This window comes from Lepidochelys kempii, chromosome 20, assembly GCF_965140265.1.
Source record: "Lepidochelys kempii isolate rLepKem1 chromosome 20, rLepKem1.hap2, whole genome shotgun sequence".
NCBI lineage: Eukaryota > Metazoa > Chordata > Testudines > Cheloniidae > Lepidochelys > Lepidochelys kempii.
Genome location: NC_133275.1, coordinates 14,831,002 through 14,858,309, shown reverse-complemented (window position 1 = coordinate 14,858,309; position 27,308 = coordinate 14,831,002). Strand labels below are relative to the sequence as shown.

At 48.7% G+C, this 27,308-nt stretch overlaps 1 protein-coding gene across 4 annotated transcripts in view; it reads left to right on the top strand.

Annotated features, from left to right (window-relative positions):
• Positions 1-27,308, top strand: part of HDAC7 (histone deacetylase 7) — a 241,346-nt gene that overhangs the window by 99,560 nt on the left and 114,478 nt on the right. For 3 of the 4 annotated variants that reach the window (XM_073318375.1, XM_073318376.1, XM_073318374.1), the window contains one exon: positions 8,695-8,757. In XM_073318375.1, coding sequence (XP_073174476.1) covers positions 8,695-8,757 — 63 coding nt within the window. Of the gene's footprint in view, positions 1-8,233; positions 8,758-27,308 lie in introns of those variants that run through there. The other variant, XM_073318373.1, reaches the window with a different exon arrangement.

The window sequence follows — 27,308 nt, the reverse complement described above, 5'->3', positions numbered from 1 at the left end:
TCTCAGTGCCCAGCAGAACTTCGTAATGTAGAGTTAAGGTTGCCCAGCACTGGCTTGTGCCCTTCCAGAACATGGAGGGTGGCTAAATTCAAACTTCTGAAAACCAGGAAATAAAGAGTTCAGGTAATGTGTCCCACAAGAGGCCCCCCACAACCTTCATTCTCCCCACTTTGAGTGATGCCCCAGCCTGAAGGTTTTGGGCAATGAATTTGCCCTGGTTTTTTGAGGAAGCGGTGATAGTGAGAGGTGCAATATTAAGGGATCCCAATGAGGAGACATGACGGGGTTCTTGGACACATCTCACTGCCCCACAGCTACTGTCCTCTTCCTGGCTCCTCTATGCCCCCAGTAGGGCTAGAGGGGCCATGGGGAGAAGAGGCGGTAGGCGATGGGCTCTGGGGAGTGCATCTACCAGCTGGATGCAGGAAAGGGGAAGGGCAGGGAGACCCAAGCCAGGTCTACACTAGGAGCCCTTTTCGAGTATCTACACCTTTATGCTATGCTGGCAAAGCACTCCTAGAGTGGATGCAGCTTATACTGGCAAAACTGAGCTTTCACCAGTATAACTTATTCCAGGCCTGTCCCACCTCCTCCCAGCAATGTAACTGCATCTACATGGGGGCTTTTGCCAGCACTGCTCTGTTGGGCAGGGATCACATCTCATCGCTCCTCTGGCTGGCAGTGCTGTGCTGGCAGAAGTTTTTAGTGTAGACTTGACCCCAGAGTGCCTATTCCACATCAGGGGCTAGCACAGGGGGAAGGGCTCTGCACACCTGTCTGCAGCATGCAGGTTCGTTGGGGTGTGACAAGGTCTGTTCACCTCAGTAGAATGTTCTCAGTTAAATGAGAACCACACGGAGAATGCAGTCTGAAACAATAGTTCTGAGGCATGAACTGCCCCATTCATCTCTGGTTCTTCTCTTCCCCTCTCTCCCAGTTTCAGCACTATGGATATTTGGCATACACTGAGCATGGCCGTTCTCCCCAACCCCTCAGCCCTGATCTGAGCACTGGGGGTTTGTCTTCATGTATGCAGCTGTGTCACTGTAGTACTTCAGGCCATGTCTACACTACCACTTACGTCGCGCAGGGGTGTGAAAAAAACAACCCCCTGAGTGACCTAAGTTTCACTGGCATATCCACTTGGGTTCACTGCGCGATGTTGGTGGGAGATGCTTTCTGCAAACATTTAGGTACAAAGAAGGTAGGCCATACTTATAGGATGAGGGATTCTATCTTAGGAGGCGGTGACTCTGAAAAAGACTTGGGAGTCATGCTGGGTAATGAGCTGAACATGAGCTTCCAGAGCGATACTATGCCAAAAAGGACTAATGTGGTCTTTGGATGCATAAGCAGGGGAATCTTGAGTAGGATTAGGGAGGTTCTTGCCGCTGGAATCCTGTGTACAGTTCTGGTGTCCACAGTTCAAGAAGGATGTTGATAAATTGGAGAGAGGTCAGAGAAGAGCTACAAGAATGATTCAAAAATATGCCTTATAGTGATAGACTCAGGGCTTGTCTACACTTGAAATGCTCCTCAGCTGCAATACTGTAGCTGTGCCACTCTAGCACTTCAGTGTAGACACTACCTACACCAGCGGGAGGGGTCCTCCTATAAGCATAGGTAATCCATCTCCTTGAAAGATGGCAGCTAGGTTGATAGAAGAATGCTTCCATCGACCTAGTGCTGTCTACACTGGGGGTTAGGTTGGCTTAATTACGCTGGTTGGGGTGTGGATTTTTCATGCCTCTGAGCAACATAGCTGGATCAACCTAACTTTTAGTGCAGACCAGGCTTCAAGGAACTCAATCTATTTAGCTTTACAAAGAGAAGGTTAAGAGGTGACTTGATCACAATCTATTAGTATCTACATGATGTGAGATTGGAGGGAGGTCTCAAGTGGGGTTCCACAGTTATCTGTTCTGTGTCTGGTGTTGTTTAACATCTTTATTAATGGCCTGGATGTAGAAATAGAGAGCATACTGATCAAATTTGCAGATGACACAAAGCTGGGGAGAGGGGGGGATTACTAACACTTTGGTGGATAATCTAAAATTCAGAGGATTCTAGCCCAATATATGGAGAACTGGGCTATAGACAACAAAATGAAATTCAACAGAGACAAATATAAGGTGCCTCACTTAGGGAAGAAAAACTAAATGTACAAATACAGAATGGGGGATAACTGGCTTGGCAGCTGCACTGCTGAGAAGGATCTGGGAGTTGTGGTGGATCCCAACCTCAACATGAGTCAACAATGAGATGCTGTTGCAAAAAAACAAATACAAATTTGGGTTGCATTAACAGAGGCATAGCATGTCCCTTCTCCAGCTCCTATGTGGAGGCGCAGCCAGGCGGCTCTGCACGCTGCTCCGTCCACAGGCACCGCCCCTGCAGCTCCCACTGAAGCACCGGAGGGGGCCATTGGAGCTGGGCTATTGGAGCGCGTAGGAATCCGAGGGGGGCTTGGAGCGCGTGGAGCGGCCCCAACAATGTGCCCCGGCTGGAGCCCCGGAGCGGGGCAAGGTCCAGACCCTGCTCCCCAGCTGGAGCTCGAGGGCCAGCTTAAAGCAGCTGGCAGGTCGGATCCGGCCCGCGGGCCGTAGTTTGCCCACCCCTGTTTTAGATACAACAAATCCTGCATCTTGGCAAGGGATTAGACTAGATTACTCTTGTGGTCCCTTCTAACACTATGGTTCTATGATTGTACATGGGGAACAAATACTTGATAATGGCCCCTTCAAGAAGTGTAGGATATAACACGATCCAAAGGCTGGAAGTTGAAGCTAAACAAATTCAGACCGGAAATAAGGTACAAGTTTTTAACTGTGAGGGTAATTAACCATTGGAACAATTTACCAAGGTGTTATGGTACATTGTCCTTCATTGGCAAATTTGAAATCAGGCTTGGATGTTTTTCTAAAAGATCTGCTCTAGTTCAAACAGGAGTTAATTCAGGGAAGTCCTCTGGCCTGTGCTATGCTGGAGATATAGGATAATAGATGATCACAATGGTCCCTTCTGGCCTTGAAATCCATAAATCTATGTATTTATGACCATTTTAAAAGCAGCTAATTTTTGAGGGGGAGCTGTATTTCAGGAATCTCAACTAAATTTCCTTAAGTTTGCACCATAGTATACCCCAGCTTCTGTGGTGGTGCACATCACTATTCAAGACAATTTCCCTATGCAGGTGGACTTTTAGAGCACTTTCAAACATTGGTTCTGGTGTGTCTCCACTTTGCCTGCGCTTTGGGCAAAGCTTCCCTGATTGCCCGGCAGAAGCAATAATATGCATGCCACACATTCTCAGAAAATTCACATTGTGCAAGGAGTGGAAATCACAGTCTTTGGGTCCTGCTTAGATTCAAAGATTTACTGCATGGTCCCCAGCTGCAACGTGAATTGAGCTCCTCCTCCGGTAGTCACCACACAGCACTGTTCCCAGGCACACCAATCTCATGGCACATGTGCAAATCACTTTTATTGGTGCACATCCCTGAGAAGTGAGACAGACCCTCTCATTATTTTTTTAAGTATTGCTTCCCATACCTGGAACTAGGTGCCTGATGGTCACTGAGGTCAAATCTGATGAGTGAGGACACTGTGAGGCAGATCAAGGCCATAGTTTCAGCTAAAGATGTGTGCAATAAAGCATTAAAAGACTGTGAGAATAGAGTGACAGGTCCATTTTTCCAGGGTATCTCTGGAACCCCTTACCCAAATGACCCCAAATTTGGCACCAATAACTCAAAACCAATCCCCAATAAGGCATGCCAGTTTTCAAAACAAATGGAATATACATGTGGATTTTAGAGCACTTTGAAACACTGGCTCTTAACATGACAGCTTGGGTCAAACCTTAACTTTGGAGACACTAACACTCTTATATCATAAGCGTCTAATCCTTTTATGCATGTATGCTAAGCTATTTTGACTCAATAAGATCATGTGTAAGTTCCACTTGTTAATTATATATTGTATAAAAAACTGTTTGCTCCAATTTTGTTGGATTTTAATTCCATTGTGTTTCTTTTACTCTGGTACCATTAGATATGGTAAAGAACAGCATTCAAATGGCCTCCTCTGGTCCAGGTCACTATTTTATGTAGCTGCTACTTTTCATGCTGCGTCTCTTCCTTTCTTTCCCCTTTCTGAGAGAGCTGGTGTGGTAACCTTGCCCAGAACCCTTAAAGACAGATGTTCACGGCAGCCTGTGATCCCATGAATATCCTTTATTAACATTATTATATTTATAAACATAATAGACTTGGGAGCTTAATATACATAGTAATAGATAAGGAGTACTTGTGGCGCCTTAGAGACGAACCAATTTAGTGAGCTACAGCTGAGCTGTAGCTCACGAAAGCTCATGCTCAAATAAATGGGTTAGTCTCTAAGGTGCCACAAGTACTCCTTTTCTTTTTGCGAATACAGACTAACACGGCTGTTACTCTGAAACCTGTCATAGTAATAGACGAGGTTGGCTGTGCTAATTGTATGGCTCCATCCTGCTTTGTGTCTCAGTCAGTAGCTTCCCTTGGTTTCCAAGCAGGGTGTATCAAATACCAATTATGTGACCATTTGAAAGGAAGTGTCACTGGTAACTGAGTCCCCAGGGCTGTATGCAGGAAATGGCAGCAATCTGACAATGGCAACCTCATCCTTTCAGTGTGTGTGTCTCTCTCCCCATCAAAGGGCCTAATCCTGCACCACTGAAGTCAGTGGGAATTCAGGGGTGCAGAATTGGAGTGAATGGCCTTAACAGAGAAGATGGAGCCTTGATGACTAAGTGTCTCTGCTGACTGAGGGCCCTGAGCACAAAGGCTCCTGGAAATGAACGATTGCTCCATGCATCAGCTTCATAGGGTTTTGGGTGAGGTCTCAACAGACAGACTTTTTTCTATGTATCATATCGCTCCTGACATTTGAGCTGTCAGGTGGACTGTGGTGAATAGAGGAATAGGCAATGGATGAGCATCATTGAAATGTCACCAGCTTTAAAAAACTTCAGTAAAATTGCAATTCACAGTTCTTGTCTTTAAACTCAGCCTGTAACTCAGGTCCCCATGCTGAACTCTCTCTAGAAAGCATATCATTGCACTGTTTTATTGTGAGCAGGGCAGCGCAGGGAGGCAGGTTGGGAAAGAAGGTAAAAAGCTGAAAAACATTGCTGCAACAGGCTGTTTTCTTAAGTTCCTGCATCTAACCAACCTTACCCTGAAATTTTCTTCACCCCCTTGGCTCTGGGATTTATGACAAGCTGCAGTAACCTCAGACATGCAAGGACACGTGCACTCTGGTTAATAAGTTCCACATTACCGGTCGAAAAGAATGCTTCAGCCATGCACATGCTGGAAGTTTGTCAAACATCAGCAGGACGGACAACTGCATGTGCTAGTTTTAGGACTCAGTCCTTCTCCCATAGTAAATTCTCCACTGACTTCTCTGGGAGCAGGAACAGGATCAAGATTGGATTTTTTTTAAAAAGATCTACTCTAATCACAATGGTTCCTTCTGACTTTAGAATTACGAATGAGGCCCCTGATGAACAAAGTTGTTTGCTGCCCCATCCCTCCCATGGCATTTCTATCCTCTGTATTCATGCAGCAAGTACAGTATGGGCAGTGGCAGCAGAAACTTCCCCAGGGGGCAGGGGGCAATAGCAATAGCTCAGTGGTTTGGGCATTGGCCTGCTAAACTCAGGGTTGTGAGTTCAATCCTTGAGGGGGCCATTTAGGGATCTGGGGCAAAAATTGGTGATTAGTCTTGCTTTGAGCAGGGGGTTGGACTAGATGACCTCCTGAGGTCCCTTCCAACCCTGAGATTCTATGAATACCCCCAGCCAATATGGCTCAGCCCTGACTGTGAGACATCTCTGTGGGTGAGAGCGGGGTCCTATCTTCGTGCTCCCCTTCAGAACTTGGTCCCTCTATTCAGGCTGCCAACATATGAGCCAAGTAGTGCCAACCATAATGGTGTTTTTCGTGCTGTGAACTCTGCTCCAAGATGTGGACTAAGTCCCAGGAACCTAGTGTCATACAGGGCATGGAACACCAGACCTTGTCTGTTTCATTATTTCCACTAAGAAATAATTGCTATGTGCAAAAAGTGTCATGTGAGTGATTTTCTTAACTCCCCTCTGGGTAAGTGTAAGAAACAAGCCTGAGATGATGCAGACTATATGTTACTTTTCTGATGAGGGGAGTCATATTTCCGATGGCCAGTCAGAGTCTCTTTAGTGGTCACATATGTTTATTAATTCAATAAGTTTAAAATGTATTACAACTGAAAACGGGGGAACCTCCAAACGTGGAGGTTTAGTTCAATAAGTGTCTGATTCTTCACATACAATGAGCCAAATGTCCTTTCAGTCATGTGACTTATTTTAGATTAAGGAAAACAACATCAGGAAAGAACAGTATGTGCATCTCCTTTGCTACAGATTGTGAATAAACTGTGGCTACTGACAAGCAGAGTTCCCAAGTATAAAGGTGCAGAGTGCACAGGAAACAGCCATGGTAGTTTGAAGTGATACAGACCACAGAAGTCTTCTCATACTATGTTTGGCCTTCTGCAGGTTCAACATTATGGTGATAGATGTTAGAAAAAAATCCTAAAATAGTTTCTTTCAGCTTTTACTTCTGGAAGAAACCAGGATGGGCACAGAGGTAGCAAGATTGTGGAAGATATCAGAAATATTTGTCACCAGAAATGATTTTGAGTTAATTTCAGTTCATTTGATGTAATGCTTGGGATGTTTTCTTATTTTTTCCAGCACAGTTGGCCCATCCCTTGATACAGTCTGCGAACCCTACCTTGGCCATACCTCCATCTTTGCTTGCCTGCATTGAAACACCCACTCTCCAAAACTTCTCCTTGAGTTGCCCCTTTGTCTCCCTCCCCTTCTTTCAGCTCTATGCTGGCTCTTATACTCCCCCACTTTGTCCATGCTTCTCCCTCTCCTTCAGATCCCTCCTGCAAAGCCTTTTAAGCATGATCACTGCAAAATCCATGCACCTCAGTGAGCATGGTGCATATGTGTGTGCACGTGCTGTGATGGCTGTGTCTGAGATAGTCTTTACAGCACAATGCCTGTCTTGTTAGGTTTCTGTTGCTCTAGACCACCAGTTGGCGCTCAGTAAATAATAATAGTTGAGAGAAGACACTGCAGGGGACCCTCTCACTGATGGGGAAGGAGAGACTTTGGGAACAGACAGTAGTGCCTTCTAATAGCTCTGCCCAGATTTCCCCAGCTCCTGCAGAGTGGCTCATTCTCTGCAGTGTCTGGGAGACAGGTTACTAATCTGCCAGCTTGCTCTCTGGCTGTAGTGATTCAGTTCTGCAAGTCTCCAGAGTTCAAAAGTTGTGAGTTGGGCCTCCAAAATTTCAAAATAAACATGTTGGGTTATTTTATTTGCCTTCTAGAGGTTGAACCTTTAGGGGCTCGTGTTTTCAAGCTTCGCTTGTGCAGTCATGACCAATATAAAGTTACTTCTCACACACACACAAAGCAGCAGGGGGGCAGAGGCCAGGTAATCACCTAACTCCAGAAGCTGAGCTTTCAGAAAACAGCAACCACCGTGAGACTTGCCAGGCCTGGGAAGCACAGCTGCCTGCTCAGAGCTAGGTCCTGACCTCTGAGTGTCCCACTGGTCCCGTGGGACACCCTGCGCAACCAGGAGCAGAGCACTACCTCAATCCTGCTGTTGGGAGGGGCTCAAACTGGTGCCCCCTAAATGACACTTAGGGGTGGCTGCCACTGGACGAGGGCCAGAGTCGGGGCTCATCTCTGGTGCCTTTCGCCGGGGCACCAGAATGATTCTGGATGTGCCCCGGCCCCGCTGGGTGAGCGCCCCTCCGCAGCCCGCTCCCCGCAGATCCTTGGGGGATGTTGCACCAGAGCCGCGCCTGCCTTGCACAACGTGGATGCGGAGTACGAGCTCTCCCACGCGGGCGGGGGCCACCTCGGCTCAGCCCCCTCCACGGAGCCAGTGCGAGCAGCGGCGAGGGGGCTGCTGCGGAGCGAGCCCCCCCAGCCCCGGCCGGGCAGGTGGGAAGCTGGCCCGGCCTGGTCCGGCCCGGCCCGGCCCGGCCCGAGCGTTCTCTGCGGATGCAGCTCGCTCGACTTCAATTGCAAACTTTCCTGGCTCGATTGCCATTGGCTGCGGCCCGGCCAATCACGAGCGCCCTTCGCAAACAATGCAACTTTTTTCCGTGCCCCGCTCGGAGCCCGGCTCCTGCGCTCAGGCTGTTTCGGGGCGAGCCCCTCCCGGAGCTGTCTCTGCGCCTGGCACGGGCTGGGGAGGCCGCCGCAGGTGTATCGGCCACGGAAAGCCCGGAGCGGAGCCGGGGCGCGGGGCTCGGAGCGCACGGGGATGGGCGGCGCTCAGCTTCTCGCTGGGTCCTGAGCGCTGCCGCGGGCCGCCTGAGCGGCGGGGCTGAGATCATGGCACCGAGGGAAGCCCCTTCGCCCTGCCCCTCCTCCAGCTGAAGGAGCAGCCGGCAGGAAGCAGCTGCCTGGATGCGAGAGCGGCCGAGCCCGGCTCTGACGCCCACTGCCTTGGCTGGAGATGGCTGAGTTGCCCCTCTGCCCCCGCTGACCCGCGGCCTGGGCTCCGGCAGCAGGCTCCATGCCAGGGCTACATCAGATGCTCAACACCATTTACGAGTCGGATTCTGTTTTCTCCCCAGATGGAATTAAAGGAGGAGAAGCGAGTGTGAGCTTGGCCCAAGGGAGCGGCGCCTCCAGCCAGAGTAAGTGATCCCCGCCTGTCCCTCGGGCCGGGCCGGGTGCAGAGAACCCGTGGGGCACTAGCATGGGTCGGAGCTCGCTGCGCCAGCAGAGCAGGGGGGGCTGCGCCCAGGCTTGGGATGCAGAGAAAAGGGAAATGAGAAAGGAGATTGAGCTATTTTTGCATCTCCCCACATGACTAGGCCCTGCGACATGCAATGGACTTAGTCAACCAGCCGCAGGGATTTCCTCTCCACGCCCCCTTTCCCCGCCCCGGCTTGAGAGGGAGGCCTTAAGCAGCTGAGCGGTGGGATTCCCTGGGTCCCATGTTCAGAGACGGGGTGGCTGGGTGTTCGTGGAAGTGGGGCAAGGTTTCTCTTCCCAAGAGCAGTCTGTCTGGTTGGGGTGTGTACCCTGCCATGACTCTCAGGGCTGCTGGTGTAATGGAGAGAGCCCAGTGCCTTAGATGGACAGTAGGCAAGTGATGGTTCCCCCTAGGGAAGATGAGTCCTACTTTGTCTGCACAGAGCAGGAGTTCTCGAAGCCAGGGCATCAGGAGGTCCCTTCACAGGTGGCTGTTGAGGGAGGCGCAGGCATCAAGTCTCTGCAAAGCAAAACATTGTAGGGTAATTTGAGGAACCCAGTCTAAGGCAAGCAGGATGTTTAACCCATCTGGAAATGAAGGAACAGGTCTTGTGGAGATTAGTTAGCTCTGCGTATGTCCTCCAGAGTCCTAACATCATAGCCTGTCTTCCTCAGATGAAGTTGGTCAGTATCTGATGCAGGATACTGCAGAATCATCCAGTCCCATCCTGCATGATGCTAGTGTGAGTTTAAGTCTGGGGGTCTTGTTGTTCTGAGATACACAGTGTGCGGTGAGTGTCATGTCCACTCTCTGGTTCTGTGGTAGACTGTGCACTGCCATCTTGGTGTCAGATAAGTGCTGGGGATTGTGTGTGTGATGGCATCTCATGGTGTTTAAAACAAGACTCTTATGCCATTAACAGGAGGGTGGTGTTTGTACCCCTGGCAGGAAACTGCATTGGACATAGATGTAAGGGAATGTCCAGGTTAAGGAGTATCCAAGTGAGCCCAGTGCATCTCTGTCACCCTCCTGGATATGCTGGACCTAGAGAGTGGATAACGCCAAGGCTTGTTTATGCAGGACACTCAGGAAAGTTAAGACAAAGTAAGCTTGGAATCAAGAGTGGATGTTAAAGATCTGCTCTAGGAATTATTTTGGGGAAGTTCTATGGCCTGGGTTATCCAGGAGGTGAGACTAGAGATCACAATGGGCCCTTCTGCCCTTAGAATCTATGAACCTATAAGCTGTGATGTTAATGTGAATTAACCCCCTGGCTAATGCTGCAGTGAACTAAGGCCACTTCTGAATGAGAACATCCACATAGGAATTAATGTGTTTTAACTTCACAGCTTTGGTTAATTCATTTTAACTTTCCTGAGTGTCCCCATGTAGCCAAGCCCTAAGGCAGTTCACTAACTACACAAATATTGCCAACCCAAGTATTCAAAAACCATGACTAAGGGCCCCCCCAAATCAAGAGTACCTTAAAAATCATTATTTTAAAAAATAATAAATTTGGGTCTCTTTATTAGCTGTCTGGGTTTTTTTTAGCCTCCAGGAATCATATTTTCAAGTATTTCGATAACAACCATGAGGGCTAGAAACTTACACTTTTTTTTTTTAAAATGAAAGCTGATATTCTCATGTAATTATTTGACTGCCGGAGCTGGAGCTTTAAGGAGAAACATGAGCTCACGAAAGCTTATGTTCAAATAAATTTGTTAGTCTCTAAGGTGCCACAAGTCCTCCTTTTCTTTATGAGCTATCATGCGACTCACAATAAAATTGCAAGAGTTGGCCACACTGCAAAGTTGTATGTTACCTTCCTTGGACGTTTTGGCTGAGATGCCACTGTGATATTTTGTATAAAAAGGGACATGAGCAGTATATAGTACCTCAAAGCCTCCATAAGTGGCCATTTGTAGCCATGTTTGAGTCTTGTTGAGGTACCAGGCTGGGCCCATATGGGTGTTCGGAGCTGACTAGTGCGCAATATTGGTGGTACCCTTACCATAGGAGGTGTGTTTGGCTCTGTCTTGGGAACTGAAACGTCACTGTAGTGCCCTGGGCATCCAGACCTTGCTCTGCTTGACACTGTTGATGTTCCAGAAAAACTGAGCTTCCAGCACTTCCCACGTTAGCATGACTTTAGTGTGTAGAAAGGGGGATTTGGATAGATACTCTGCCCAGCCCTGTAACTAGGCTATATTCAGGGACTTCTACAGAAGTGGTGATGCTGTGCCATCTGGGCGAGGTTTGGCTCAGGTGTGTGTGTGCTGGGCAAGAATAGGGGCCACTTTATTTAGAGATCTAAATCTGCCCAGTGTGCTTGGAGCAGAGGAAGGAAGGGACTAGAGCTTGCACTAGGCACCCCTGGGCATCAGTGTAATGTGTTACTGTTAAGAACTCTCACCTTAGCACATGCAGCATCTTCTCTGAGACCTGAAACCCCAATGACATGTGCTGAAGTCAGAGGCACTGGCTGCATGGGAAGGAAAGGGCATCATCCTAAGAGGGAGCAGTGCTTCTTCGGACCTCCCACCCAGTCACCAATCTGGGGATTTAGAAATATCTGAAATTAACATCACTGCATGTGTGCCCTTCTCTGAGTTTGGGAGAACCAGAGACACTGCCGGCCCAAGCACCTGGGGTATGTAGCAGCACTAGGCAACTGAACATACTGTAGGTAGATTTCCTCTTGACCGACCTACTGTATAAAGGGTGCAGTGACTGCCCTTCAGGTGTGCTTTCCCTCTAGTCCCAGCTGTGTACTTTATTTCTGGGCCTGGGCAGGGAAGGGTGGGGCTCAAGTTCTGTGGAGATAAAAATGTGATGCTTATGACCAGATGTGTGCAGAGCTCTTCGGCCTGGAAACCACAGGCTTTCTTGGAAGATTTCCAGTACTTCCTGATTTGGGCTGAGCCACTCCTGGGATTTCAGCATTTCCTATTCAGCTGCCTGATGTGAGTAGGAAGCAAGAGAGTGAAAACAAAACAGCAGTCAGATAGTTTGCATGTCAGAAAAAGTTTGGGGCTTTGGTTTGAATCTGAGGAAGGGGGTCAGGGCAGTTTAGATCTTATCAGCAGAGATTTCTGACCTTGTTAATATCTCCTGTTGGTTAATATCTTACAAGCTTCAAATGTGTAAAGGGCACAAAGCCATTCCATGCAGCCACATATTCCCAGCTCTCTTATCCTGGGGTGGGGTGGGGGCCACGCATGTGCATGCGTGTGCACACTCTTTCCACTTGTTTCTTACACCAGCTTGTTGCATCTTGCCTGAATTTAGACTGGAAGCTCTCCAGGGCAGGGACTGTCTCTTATTGTGTGCTTGCACAGTGCCCAGCAGAGTGGAGTCCTGATCTGCTCTGGAGCCTTTCAGTGGTTCTAGAATACAGATACTACATAATAATATCCGAACTAGTATCCAGACCTAGACTTGGTCTGCACTACCAAACTATGTCAGTATAACTATGTCACTCAGGAGTCTGGGACTCAGCACCCTGAGTGACACAGTTATACTGACCTAACCCCAAGTGTAGACAGTGTTTTATGTCAATGACATAGCTGATGCCTTTTGGGGAGGTGGAGTACTTACGCTTGGTATGCTGCATAGGTAGCATCTTCACTAAGCCCTACAGCAGTGCAGTTGCAATGCTGTAAGTGTAGATAAGCCTTTAGTAATGAGCCTTCTCCGCTCAGATGAGTTTGTGGGTCTGGATTTGCATTTTGCTTTTTGGGAATTCAGATCAGTTTTGTTGCTAGAGCAGAGGCCTCAGTGCTTGGATTTTTGGCTCTCAATTGTATGTTTACATTTCAGAACGCTTAAAATAAAACCCTAGATTTGTGTCTGATATGGGGAGCTTGGTCTTGTCTCTATCAAGGAGCTGAAGTTGTTCTAGTCAGAGCCATTTGGTGCTGGATGACTCGAGTCCAGTGCTTGTGGTAATGTCTGTGGGGATGTGAATGGCACTGCTAATCGCTTATTGGTTAGTTGGCATGAGTGAAAGGTGGTGTAATTTACACACATGGGGGTGGAGCACAAAGAGCGTCTCACAGGAGAATGTGATCACCATCCCCAAGAATTCACGCATCATGAGTCAGGCTCCAAAAATCATGAGATTTTTTAAAATACTGGAGCCTTTGGGGTGCATGCTCTCAAGCTTTTTCCTCTAGTCAGGAGGGATAGAAACACTTTTTTTTTTTTAAATGAAAGTTGAGATTCCCATGTAACCCCCTGAATCCAGCATGGTGCTTTAGGAGGAACTCCATAACCCATGAGTCTTATGAATAAAATCATCAGTTGGCAGCATTGCAGAGAGTGCAAGATAAAGCAGCTCCGTGCATCTTGTCAGTCTGGTTCCCTCCTGTCGGTTGCCTTCTCTGCTACACCCTCAGCCTCCCGCCACAGTGGAGTGTACATTCCATCAGCTTTCACTCACTCTGTCTCGTAACACACCACCATTTGTATCCCCTTTTCCTGCTGTGCAGGGGGAAGGGAATGTGTCTCCACTCTGATCCGGTGCAGATTGGGCCATGAGGTGAGACATGTTCAGCTTGGTGAGAGCTGGATTTTTGCCCAAACTCTGATGTGAGATGCTGTGCTGATGCTATCCCATCTCGGGGAGCAAGAGCCTGCTCTTGCAGTGGGGTCAGTCTTGGCCACTTAAGACTCTTGTCTCATTTCTAGCTCCTATGATTCCTTTCTGTGCTCCCCTACCTCCCTGATTCTCAGCATCCAGGGTCTGGAATTGTCCTCTTGTCCGAAGACTTGTTTTTCTGATCTGGTTTGTTACCCATTGCTCTTCCCAGCCTGGACAGGCTCCTCTGCCTCTGGCCATGTGTCTGGTCTCTGCTCTGAGCTCTGCCACCCCATCACTGTGTAGCGTTCAGTCCACCACCAGCCACCGGGGATAAGAAGGGGAGCCAGCCAGTGCAGAATGGGTAGGTGAGTCACTCCTGTGAGCAGTTGTGTTCAGAGCACTTCCCAGGGTCTGTGTTTCATTATCTTGCTGTACTCCCTGAAGTCCTGAGCCAAGATGCCTCTTTTCCTGTCACAGGCCTTGTTTGCTGTGTGCATATTAACCACATCTTTGCTGTATTTCTCATGCAGTTGGTTACCATGGGAAAGTGAGCAAAAGCTGAACGAGAATATCGTGGCCTGGTTGAGTCTGAAAAGCCTCATCACAGCTGGGTGGCCCTGCCTCAGAATGTGCAGCTGTCTTTGACTGAAGAATCAAAAGGGTTCAAAGCCAATATGTTACATCCAGTTCTGCATTTTCAGCTTTCCTCACAATGGGTTTGACTGGCCTCCCGTAGGGAAGGAGCACAGGGCAGCTCACTGCCCGTCTCACTTATAGACCCACCCAAAACAATAAAGAGGATCCAGAAGCTAAGCTGTTGGCTGCCAACTGTATATGGCACATCCACAGCATTAGAGTGTGAAAGCCCTCTAAAACTACAGGACACAAGGTAAAAGTGGTGGTTCCATCCTGGTGCTGCTCTTGAGCTGCCATGACAGTAGCTGTGGGGGCGGGGATATTCTATGACCTGAATGCTGTTGGAATGGGGTGGAAAATGGGCAACAGCAATGAAAAAGTGCTGGCTGAATTTACTGCTAATAGGTAGGAGATCCAGTGGCAGCTGGGCCTGGAGTCTACTGAGTGCATCAGTTCTCTATAGCCTTCCTAGAGTGACAGTTTTTATGTGCGTTGTCTGGGGTAGTGGGGAGGGAAACCATCATGATGGTTCCTTGGGGACATGCAGCCCTCAGAGGAAGTGTCAGGGACTCCAGCTGGGGGCAGTGTCTGTGAATGTCTCCTGTGACTCTAATACTTGGATGAAAGAGCTTTGCATTTTGTGTTTAACTACAAACTTCTTTTCTGTTCAACCAAGTGCAGAGAAATGGGGTTAGGAACCTGCTTATTTAATAGTTATATAGTGGTAGCACCTAGAGACTAGCCAGTTTAGGACCCATTGTGCTACACACTGTATAAACCTATAGCAAACAATAATCCTTTCCTAGAAGAGCTTAAAGTGTAGGGCAGGTCTATGCTTAAAACGCTGCAGTGGGGTCACTGTAGTTCTTCAGTGAAGATGCTATCTACACTGATGGGAGAGTTTCTTCCATTGATATAGTTAATCCACTTTCTCACAAGGCTATGAAGTAGCTATGTCGATGGGAGAATTCTCTTGTCAGTTTAGTGCTGTTTACACCGGGGGTTAGGTCAGTTTAATGAGTTGCTCGGGGGCTGGATTTTTCGCCCTCCTGAGCGATGTAGTTATACTGACCTACTTTCCTAGTGTAGACCTGGCGTAAAAGACAAGACCTAGCAGGTGAGTGAGAAAAACAGTTCCTTCATGGGAATGCAGAGGCAGAAATGAGAGCCCAGGGAGGAGAGCAGAGTAGAGTCCCCTGGGGTAGGGGCTGGCAGCTGTGTCTCTGTTTCTGCCTTTAACTGGGAGCTCACACTGCTCTGGGGAATGGTCTCCCAGACTTCCCAGCAGTGCCTTATCCAGCAGTTGCTAACCCCACAATGAAGGTGCATTGGGAACACGCGAGACTACTGTTTACTAAGCAGGACACAACCTCTGAGGTTCAACTTTAGCCATAACAAATGGAGCTGGTATGCTTGGGTGGCTCCCTGTTCCATTACTCATGTTATAAATAGTAGCTGGAACCCAGGTGACAGGCTGTTAATTGGCCTTGGAAAATTCCTAAATGCATCTAGGAGAGTTGGTGCTGACCAAGAGCAAGTTAACCCTTGGCAGATTGGGTTTGGAGGCAGCATCTGCTCTGGCCTGTTCTGCTCTGGTGAGGCAGAAGTACCAGTAAATAAATCACTAAGAGGATGGAAGTGCAGTGCCATGTATTCCAGTCGTGCTGCCCCTGCTGTGCGCTGCCCTCACTGCCCTCTCACACCAAGTCACAGTCCTGCAGATTCTTTCTCCCAAAATTCTCCTCCCCATGAGTGTTGGGATCCAACATCAGATGCTCCTAAGCACCGTTATCACTGGAGGGCCTGGCCTGGTGCTAGTGTTTTTTTTCTTTTTTTCTTGCTAAGAACAACATCTTAAACGTTTAATCCTTTCTTTACAGGTTACCTAGACCACTTTCGATTAAGAAAACTGTAGAAAGTTAGTAACAGCCACAAGTTAACACCAAAAGTGGCACTTGTCAATTTTCCATAGAGTCCTGCTTTGTGGTGTGTCTGAAATGCACTGCTCCGGATCTTCCAACACATGTTGCTGACATCAGTTGTGTCAGATTTTAGTCCACTGGTCCCTTTTCACCATATTTCTGTGTAAACTCTTCAACGTTCTTACAGAATTTTTTATGGTCCTTAGAGTATTCTTCAGGTAGGTCAGCCCGAAAGGGGTGCTCGGGCTGAGGGTCATTCACCAGTAATCCAGAGGGCATGGATTACTTGGTCAGTTTTGGTTGCTGGCTTCCAGTTTTCAGCACTAATTACTGGCAGACAAACCTGCCCCTTTTAATCGATGATAGGGTGATAGATCTAGTTGTTAGAAGGCAGGACTGATGCAACTGGACTATCAATGATGAAGCTTCACAACTTCTCCAGCTGGTTTCTGGTCTGTCCTTAATCCCCGCTTGTTAAGGGGATTAGGGAGGCTGGGCACCATCATTTAACTACAAGCACAATTATCTCTCTCTCCCTCCTTTGTCTGACTGTCTTGTCAACTAACTGTATCTCTCATGCTGCCTGTGGAGCATCTGGCACAGTGGGACACTCTAGATGCTACTGTAATGCAAATTCATATTAATAAAAGTGCTATCCAAGGGTCTCTTTTTCTTTTCCTGTATGTTGCTATTATTATGGGTACCCCGGTAGTGTCTAGGACTTCCAGTGTTCTGGGTGCTGCACAGACATATACACTATAAAAGAGGTATGGCAATGATCTCACATGGTTCAGGATAAGTGCAAATCAGGCCCAGAGACTTTTGAGGGAGAGGGTGTAAATTCTAGGAGGAGATGAGGGAGCTGGGAAAGAAAGGGAGTGATTGATTGAATGGGTGGGGCCAGGGAGGTCACTGAGTGGGCATCATGCAGTTGGAAGTCTGTGTTTACAGTGTTTTAGAAAGGGTATAAATATCCAGGAGCCTGATGCCTCTCATAAGAGTAACTCCTATTGGATGAAGTCATGGGAGCTGTACATACCTGGAGAGGGGGAGTTGGGCATTTGCACTGGTTTCCAGATTTCAAGAGATTTTGTTATTTACTTCGGCAGAGAAGGTGAAGCTTAACACACCTCAGTATTTTGGGAGCACTGGGCTCCCAGCAAAAGCTGCTTTATTTGAGGAGCTAATGTGACGTGGCTTTTAGTTTTCAAGCTTTTAGCCATCCAGCACTCATTGGGTGTGGCTATTCAGCACCACTGGTTTGCTCTGGCACTTCACAAACATGGTCCTAGCCCTGAAGAGCTTACAAACTGTGACCCCTATCCTGGCAGAATCCCAGTGGATCAGGTTGAAAGATCAGAGTAGAATAATCTCCTCATCCTAGTGGCCGACGTGGAAATGAGTTCTTAGAATCAGTGCTGGGTGGTGTGTGGTGCTGAATCTTCCAGCTGTGAGGAACCCCTGGCTGGCTCTGCTCTGCTTTGCTGGGTTAGTCATCTTTCTCTCTCTCTGACTAGAAGGGAACTTGGATGTGGAGTGTGTCCCCTAGTGGTGTTTCAAGGAGGGATATTTACACAGACCTGTCAACTAATTGGTTATTCTCAAGCGGTACCCCCATAATGACTGTTTCTGCCATTGGACCTTTCTTCTAGCTTTAATTGTCTTAAGCGGCCATTCAAAGGGACAATGAAAATAAGTTGCCTCATGGAGGGAGCGGTGGTAATGGATGTAGAGCAGGAGTACACACGATTGTTTGGAGAGGTCTCATGAGGCAGGAGGATGTTCAGTAAAGATGGACTCTTGGGCAGGTGTCACCAGGGGCCCCAGCAGGGCAGGTTGTGGATGCTGTAGTGCCCTGGAGTCTGTTTGGGCACATTGCATTGCCCTGTTTCTGTTTTGACATCTCCGCTCAGGAATTGTAAAGGCAGGAGCTCTGTCCATTGCCCCACAAACTGGACAGAGTCAATGCTAACTAGGACCTAATGGGCTCCTTCTGAAGGTCTTGCAAGTTCTGAGCTGAGCAGAGTTTATTTTGGGTGAACCACAGTTGCATGGTGCAGTTCCTGCATTCTTCATGCTAGGGTGGAGCCAGTAAGGGGGCCAATCTTGGCTTGTAAAACTTGTCGTCAGATCCAGCTCTCTGCTGTGGCCTCCAGCTCTCCATGCAGGCTCCTTCTGCCTGAGGGATTGTTTGCTAAAACCATCTGAGTTACAATTTAAAACAAAACAATCCGTCCTCTCCCCTTCTGTGGAGGGGACAGGTGAGTAGCTTGTTGTCCTTTAACCTGACTCCCAGCTCTAGCCTTCCCCTGAGAAGCCATGTTCCCCAGCTACTGCGGCCTCTCATCAAAGTCCATCCAAACCAAACAGGACCTAATTTTTGCCCAGAAGTGCTGTCCTTTGGGGTGCAGTCGGGTCAGGTCTGTAATTTTGTGTCTTAGTGAAGGGGACATTTCTCAATGAGCCACCAGTAGCTTTAGGAACTGGCTCAGTGACCAATCTGAGTAGTAGTGGATTATTTACTACTGGGCCCAGATCTAGGTGATATGTCCACTCCAACCAACTCCTTTCCAAATTTTCTGGTTGCATATTATGTATAGGGTGAGATACTCATCCCTTTAGCAACCATTGGCAAGGGAATTTCAGCTACATGCTGCTGCCATCATTCTCATGCAGTGCTCTCTGCTCTCTGATCCATCAAATTCCCTATTCCTGCCATCAGTGTGGAAGCTCCTCATATAGGGAGTGGGAGGGACAGACAGACCAAGCTGTCTGGATCAGGAACTCTTTTCTGTGTTCATACAGCATCTGGCACTGTGGGTCCCGATCCATGACAAGGGCTGCTAGCTGCTACTGTAATACAGATAATAAATAACTTAATCAGTTCTGTTTTTCTTCTGCCACTAAAGCCTGTTTTTGGCAGGCTGTCTAGAATTATGTGCATGTGTGTGTAATTCCACATGGTTATGGAGTTATATCAGATAGAATCATAGAATATCAGGGTTGGAAGGGACCCCAGAAGGTCATCTAGTCCAACCCCCTGCTCGAAGCAGGACCAATTCCCAGTTAAATCATCCCAGCCAGGGCTTTGTCAAGCCTGACCTTAAAAACCTCTAAGGAAGGAGATTCTACCACCTCCCTAGGTAACGCATTCCAGTGTTTCACCACCCTCTTAGTGAAAAAGTTTTTCCTAATATCCAATCTAAACCTCCCCCACTGCAACTTGAGACCATTACTCCTCGTTCTGTCATCTGCTACCATTGAGAACAGTCTAGAGCCATCCTCTTTGGAACCCCCTTTCAGGTAGTTGAAAGCAGCTATCAAATCCCCCCTCATTCTTCTCTTCTGCAGGCTAAACAATCCCAGCTCCCTCAGCCTCTCCTCATAACTCATGTGTTCCAGTCCCCTAATCATTTTTGTTGCCCTTCGCTGGACTCTCTCCAATTTATCCACATCCTTCTTGAAGTGTGGGGCCCAAAACTGGACACAGTACTCCAGATGAGGCCTCACCAATGTCGAATAGAGGGGAACGATCACGTCCCTCGATCTGCTCGCTATGCCCCTACTTATACATCCCAAAATGCCATTGGCCTTCTTGTCAACAAGGGCACACTGCTGACTCATATCCAGCTTCTCGTCCACTGTCACCCCTAGGTCCTTTTCCGCAGAACTGCTGCCTAGCCATTCGGTCCCTAGTCTGTAGCTGTGCATTGGGTTCTTCCGTCCTAAGTGCAGGACCCTGCACTTATCCTTATTGAACCTCATCAGATTTCTTTTGGCCCAATCCTCCAATTTGTCTAGGTCCTTCTGTATCCTATCCCTCCCCTCCAGCGTATCTACCACTCCTCCCAGTTTAGTATCATCCACAAATTTGCTGAGAGTGCAATCCACACCATCCTCCAGATCATTTATGAAGATATTGAACAAAACCGGCCCCAGGACCGACCCTTGGGGCACTCCACTTGATACCGGCTGCAAACCAGACATGGAGCCATTGATCACTACCCGTTGAGCCCGACAATCTAGCCAGCTTTCTACCCACCTTATAGTGCATTCATCCAGCCCATACTTCCTTAACTTGCTGACAAGAATACTGTGGGAGACCGTGTCAAAAGCTTTGCTAAAGTCAAGAAACAATACATCCACTGCTTTCCCTTCATCCACAGAACCAGTAATCTCATCATAAAAGGCGATTAGATTAGTCAGGCATGACCTTCCCTTGGTGAATCCATGCTGGCTGTTCCTGATCACTTTCCTCTCATGCAAGTGCTTCAGGATTGATTCTTTGAGGACCTGCTCCATGATTTTTCCAGGGACTGAGGTGAGGCTGACTGGCCTGTAGTTCCCAGGATCCTCCTCCTTCCCTTTTTTAAAGATTGGCACTACATTAGCCTTTTTCCAGTCATCCGGGACTTCCCCGGTTCGCCACGAGTTTTCAAAGATAATGGCCAATGGCTCTGCAATCACAGCCGCCAATTCCTTCAGCACTCTCAGATGCAACTTGTCAGGCCCCATGGACTTGTGCACGTCCAGCTTTTCTAAATAGTCCCTAACCACCTCTATCTCCACAGAGGGCTGGCCATCTCTTCCCCATTTTGTGATGCCCAGCGCAGCAGTCTGGGAGCTGACCTTGTTAGTGAAAACAGAGGCAAAAAAAGCATTGAGTACATTAGCTTTTTCCACATCCTCTGTCACTAGGTTGCCTCCCTCATTCAGTAAGGGGCCCACACATTCCTTGGCTTTCTTCTTGTTGCCAACATACCTGAAGAAACCCTTCTTGTTACTCTTGACATCTCTGGCTAGCTGCAGCTCCAGGTGCGATTTGGCCCTCCTGATATCATTCCTACATGCCCGAGCAATATTTTTATACTCTTCCCTGGTCATATGTCCTACCTTCCACTTCTTGTAAGCTTCTTTTTTATGTTTAAGATCCGCTAGGATTTCACCATTAAGCCAAGCTGGTCGCCTGCCATATTTACTATTCTTTCGACTCATTGGGATGGTTTGTCCCTGTAACCTCAACAGGGATTCCTTGAAATACAGCCAGCTCTCCTGGACTCCTTTCCCCTTCAAGATGTGTCCACTCATGTGCTTAGTGCACACATGACAAAGGTGTGTGCAGGTGGCAGTGTCTGTGTACTTGTGTTTGTTATTCACTGCTTCTTTTAATACCTCAGGAAGTGAGTGAAATAAAGAGAGATCCAGTCTTGGTATGGACTTTCAGTCCCTCTCTGGCCCCCTGCCCCTCCTCTTCCCTGAGTCCTTGGCCCCTGCTTCTTGTCTTCCCCACAAGGCCTTGCCCCCTGACCTGGCCGAAAGCTGGAGCCGGGCCATGTAAGAGCTGCCCAGGGAACCCAGGCCATTGTGGGGAACCCCAGACCCTCCGCCTGCCCTGGGCGGGGGGCTGGGGTGCCCGAGAGCAGCCCCTGGCCTGTGTCCCTGCCCCCAGGCATGCCACCCAGGGATTAGGGTCTTATGGTGATGGGGAGATTAATGCCCACCTCAGCCTCCCCCACCACTGGGAAGCAGCTGGCACCACCCCAAGCCTTGGGTAGGCACCGCAGGGAATTCAGGACGAATGTTCCCGGGGTCATTCAGCCGGGGACCGGGACTTGAAATGTACATTTTGGGACTGTCCCTCCCAATTTGCTAGGGTGGTCACTCTAGCTTAAGCACTCTGGTGGATGGGAGCTGAAGTGGTGGCTTATGGGCAGAATAACTGAGGGGAGGCCAGGACTGTGGCTAGCAGGTAGATCCCCTCACCCCCAAACTGGAAACAGTTTTTTTTTTTTGCTTATGTGCTCTCCCCTGTGTCTGAGCTCCCCAAAACATCAACCATAGGCAGTGTGGGATTCACTCCCCCCACTATCTCTCTGCTATAAGTCTCAGCTCTGCTCACCTCCTGCAATGAGCAGTCAGTGCCGCCTCCCTCCCCAGCTCACAGGCCTCCCTGCTCCCCCACCCCTCACCTTTCTCACTCCCAGGGTGCCTCTTTCCTCCACGGTCACAACCCCTTCCCTGCGGCCTCCTGGCAACCTCAGGTTGGCCAGCCCCTCCCCCTCTGCCTTGGCTCCCCCGGGGGCTGGGGTGGGGTTTGGTGCTGGTGCTGCCCCTGCACTTGCACCTTTGGTTCTGGAACGGCAGTCGGGAGCTCCCAGCTAGCTCTGCCCTTTTCGGGGGGAAGAGTCCTCTGAGGGGCTAGAGGCTGCCAGCCCAAGGTGTCCTTAGCTGTCCCTCCCAAGACTTCACTGTGGGGCTGCTGCACCGAAGGCGCTATGGACCTGACTTTCTCTGAGCTGGGGAACAAAGAGCTTGCTGGCAAGAGGCTAACGCTGTGGGCTTGTCCTGCTGCAGCCAGCTTCTTGTAGTTAAAGATGCTGTTAGAGTAAATGCCTGTATGTTCCCTCTCTCCCTCTGTCCAGATAGGGGCCCCCTTCCCCCACACCCATGTGATATTCTTCCTCTCTTTCCTCCCCCCATGCTTCCCTCCCACCCCATCTTTGGGAATTTTCTCTTCTCTTCCTCCCTCCCTCCCTCTTTGGAGGAATATCCCTCATTTCCTTACACGGGACAGCAGGAGCCCAAGTCTGCAGGCTCAGTGGTGGCAGGGAGGCTGGGGTGCTGGGGCAGAGCAAGGTGACTGAAGAGTGGCTACTTGACAGCTGGCAGCTCAGTGGCTTCTGCCCAGAGCCAGAAAGGCTGTGGGTTGGGTCCCTTGGAAACTCATGGGATGAGTTGGGGGTTGGAAGGAAGGGCCCTGGGGCTGGATCAAGCCTGCAGGTCCTGTGTTCGGTATCCTGCTCTGGGCACGGCCAGCCCCTTCCTGTCATGAGTGCATGTTGTGGTACTGCATTGAAGAGCTACAGTTTCCCTGCCCCGGCCCCCACCCATTCCCCCCTTCACCTCCTGCTGCTTTTGTCCATTGTGCTGTGGGAGAAAAGGTTTGCTAGAAGGGTGCTGTGTGTGTCTAATGCAGTAATGGAGAGTCTCTCGTTGGTGGGACTATCCGCTGTGCCCTTCACTGATTGCTCCTGTGCCTGGAATCCAGTGCTGGATCTTTCCCTGAAATCAACCAGGGTCAGGCCTGGTCTACACTTAACATTTAGGTCGACATAGCTATGGCACTCAGGGGTGTGAAAAATCCTGGTGTGTCCAGGTGTAGACACAGCTAGGTAGATGGAAGAATGCTTTTGTTGACCTAGCTTTGTTGGGCAGGTGTTGTTTCTGCAGTGATGGAAAATCTTCCATCGCTGTAGGTTGTGTCTAGGCTGGGCGGTTACGTTGGCATAGCTACAGCACTGTAGCTGTGCTGCTTTCGTTCCTGTAGTGCAGACGTGGCCTCAGATCCAGGCCCGTGGTTCCCTCCTATAGGAAGGACTGGTCCTACAGTGACAGGCTGTCACAGCGCATCCCAAACCCAGTCCCTGCAATGCTTCTGTGTCAAAGAAGCACACACAATGGCAACAGCTCCACCTAAGTGCCTAAGCCTATCCATGGCTTTTAGTGAGGTTACAGATGTGTCACATACAGCTTCCTCCTTATGTCCTGTTATGTCATTCTGTCCCACCAGCCAAATGTGCCTGAAATAGCTGCCAATCCTGGCAGGTTTTGTTTCATAGACTGCTTCTATTCTTAGCTCACTGGTTAGTTGAGCAAGCCACGTTGCCCAATAGTCATGCATTCAAGACTGTAGGGAGAAAAGATAGTGAATTATGCCCCATACAAAATTTTTGCTTAAATTTCATAACAATTCTAAATTGAAATATGTGCATATCCCTACCCAGCAATCTCAAACTTGCAAACATTGTGCTCCTTCAGCTAGGGAGCCGCAAACACACAAGTGTGAAATAAGAGCCTTGGAGGTTGGCGTGTAGCCTCAGCCAGACACAGATAAAAATGACCCAAGAGGATATGTCACTCTTTGCTGAATGGTCTGTCACTTCTGAGCCAGCTTCTGCTATCAGATGTGGTCGTGCTGCTGGATCGACTGGATGTATGCATGGCATGATGCGAGCCATAATGGATGTAGGGGATGAAAGACAGATTCCCAGTAGTGGGACCGGGTGCATGTTATTCAGTGTAGGATTTTGCAGCAAGGCTCAGGATGTTTGCCTCGTTAGTGATATCTGTCACTTACTGGAAGTTTATTCCTGGATGGTTAGCATTTGTGACTTCTCTTCTCTGGCATGGCTTGTACAGAACCATAGAATATCAGGGTTGGAAGGGACCTCAGGAGGTTATCTAGTCCAACCCCCTGCTCAAAGCAGGACCAATCCCCAACTAAATCATCCCAGCCAGGGCTTTGTCAAGCCTGACCTTAAAAACTTCTAAGGAAGGAGATTCCACCACCTCCCTAGGTAACACATTCCAGTGCTTCACCACCCTCCTAGTGAAAAAGTTTTTCCTAATATCCAACCTAAACCTCCCCCACTGCAACTAGAGAGTATTACTCCTTGTTTTGTCATCTGCTACCACTGAGAACAGTCCAGATCTATCCTCTTTGGAACCCCCTTTCAGGTAGTTGAAAGCAGCTATCAAATCCCCCCTCATTCTTCTCTTCCGCAGACTAAACAATCCCAGTTCCCTCAGCCTCTCCTTATAAATCACGTGTTCCAGTCCCCTAATCATTTTTGTTGCCCTCCACTGGACTCTCTCCAATTTATCCACATCTTTCTTGTAGTGTGGGGCCCAAAACTGGACACAGTACTCCAGATGAGGCCTCACCAATGTCGAATAGAGGGGAACGATCACGTCCCTCGATCTGCTGGCAATGTCCCTACTTATACAGCCCAAAATGCCATTAGCCTTCTTGGCAAGAAGGGCACACTGTTGATTCATATCCAGCTTCTCATCCACTGTAACCCCTAGGTCCTTTTCTGCAGAACTGCTGCCGAGCCATTCGGTCCCTAGTCTGTAGCGGTGCCTGGGATTCTTCCGTCCTAAGTGCAGGACTCTGCACTTGTCCTTGTTGAACCTCATCAGATTTCTTTTGGCCCAATCCTCTAATTTGTCTAGATCCCTCTGTATCCTATCCCTACCCTCCAGCATATCTACCACTCCTCCCAGTTTAGTGTCATCTGCAAACTTGCTGAGGGTGCAGTCCACGCCATCCTCCAGACCATTAATGAAGATACCCCAGAGGACTAGTCACAACTGACCTGGTTGAAAGTACTCCTATGGGCTGTGATGTATGCAAGGAGGCATTCTGTGCACAGGAGACTAAATTAAGGTGCAGGGATAGAAGTCATGTTTGTGAGCCATAATAACTTCTGACACAGGAAGTTTGAAATCCACGTCCCATTGGGTTCGTGCAGATGATCTGTGCTAACTGATGGCGCTGAACGCAGGACCATTGATGAACCACTGCTGGTTCAGAGTGATCCATATCTTTCCTTGGAGGTCTGACTCTGGCTCTGAGGCGGTGATGAGGACGTTGGAGAAGGACGCCTGCCAGGAGAGATTGGAGCCAATCTGCTTTGCTAACAGTTGATTAACGTGTTTCACACAAATGAGTTGTAAAATCTGTTCTTTGGGGCTCCTCTGGCATTGTTGCTGTACTATGGACCAGATTTTTCAAGAGCTCAGCAACTGTGAATGGGCTCTTTTGAAAATCTAACCACTTATTTTGGTGCCTAAATGGGAATTGAGCTCTTCTGAAAATGTGGTCCTAACTGGTTTATCAGGTAGATCCACAATAGAGGTTTTTGCTGTAAACTCAGAGGTACAAAACCTCTCTCTAAGGGTATGTCTTCACTAGCAATGTTAAAGCAGTGCCACACTGTCTACACTGTCACTTTATAACACTGAAACTTGCAGTGCTCAGGGGTGTGTTTTTTCACACCCCTGAGCAAGAAAGTTTACCCCGCTGTAAAGTGGCAGTGTAGACAAGGCCTAAGTGTTCCCTTGTGGCTGGGGAGATGGATCCCACGGACTGTGCTTCTTAAGGGTCTGGAGTATTTGATAAGATCAGAAGTGAGTCCAGCCACCACAGCAGGATTCAAATGCACAGTTTACTGCAGTTGAAATTCTTTCACTGGATGCTTGAGAGTTTGGAGGCTGTCAGAGATCAAAGCCACCACACAGCAGTGTCAAAGGTCATCTGTCAAAGGTAATCTTTGAAGGCGTTCCCTGCCTATTTCCTCCCAAATGCCTTGGGCTCTATTTCTCAATACAGAACTGCTTCTTCTGGAGTCTTGTATATGCTCCGTGGCAAGTGGGAAGGGATAAAAGGGGCTTTCTTTCCAGTGCAGCACCGCAGAGCAGGGAGGCAGAGTGCAGTTCTGAAGGGGCTGTGGGAAGAGGCTCCGTTGTTCAAACTTCTTTTAACACATTTCCTTCCAGTAACAAAAGTGCAAACTGGCTGGAGTGAACTCCACTCCCTCTTTCAGTCTGTTACAATACTGGGGTTACAGTAGGGACTTCTGTACACACACTCTGGCCTGTTCTGTTTGTAGGTGGAAAGCTCTTTTTTTTTTTTCCTCCCCCCTAAAGGTGGAATCCACACCAGAGGGGCTTTTCAGTGGATGGCGAGTTGTTTTCTATCTTGGAGCTAGCATTTGTGTGAAACCCTTATATGATAAATGTATTTCTTTAATCTTATTTGTATTTATGTAGCACCGAGAGTGTCACAACTGAGATCGGAGCCCCATTATGCTAGGCACTGCACAGACCCATGGTAGGAGACAGTCACTTTATTGTCAGGTCAGGTTTCCTGGGAAGTTGTTTCCTGGTGAGAGGCTTAGTGTTTCTATTGCACAGGTTTTTTTCAGGGTGTGTGAAAATGGGAGCTGTGAAAAATGCTTTTGGCAAATTCCCAAGTGGATTTTAGGTGTCATCGCCAATGCAGACTAGCAGCATTGAAAGGCTTGCTGAGGTTCACTAGCCTTTTCCAGTGAGCGGGGGCCCAGTTCTGTGTGATTCTGAGGCCATTTGACTGCTTTGGCATGCAATGTTGGGGCTTGCTGGTTTCCGTGCAGATCCTGGGGGAGCTCTGAGGTGCTGATTTAGCTGTGCTTTGAGTCTTAGGTGTTCATTACTCAAAGTCAGAGGTGAAGCCTTTCCTTGGGGTGGGCAGCCCTCTTGCATCCCTAGCTCCCAGAGTGCAAATTGGGATGCTCTGCTGTACCAAGTCAGGGGGAGAAGAGGCTATTTATCTCTCTGTCACTACTCTCTCCTAGTGCCAGTCTTCCGTCTACCCTCTAGCTCTTATCTCACCATCTCTCCCCCACTCCCCACCAACTCCCCTGCCCCTCCTTCCTTCACCAATTAACTCCCATTCCTCTCTGCACTCAACCCTGCCAACCTCACCCATCCTCCCAGCTCAAACATATCAGGTCTCCTGAGCTCCCT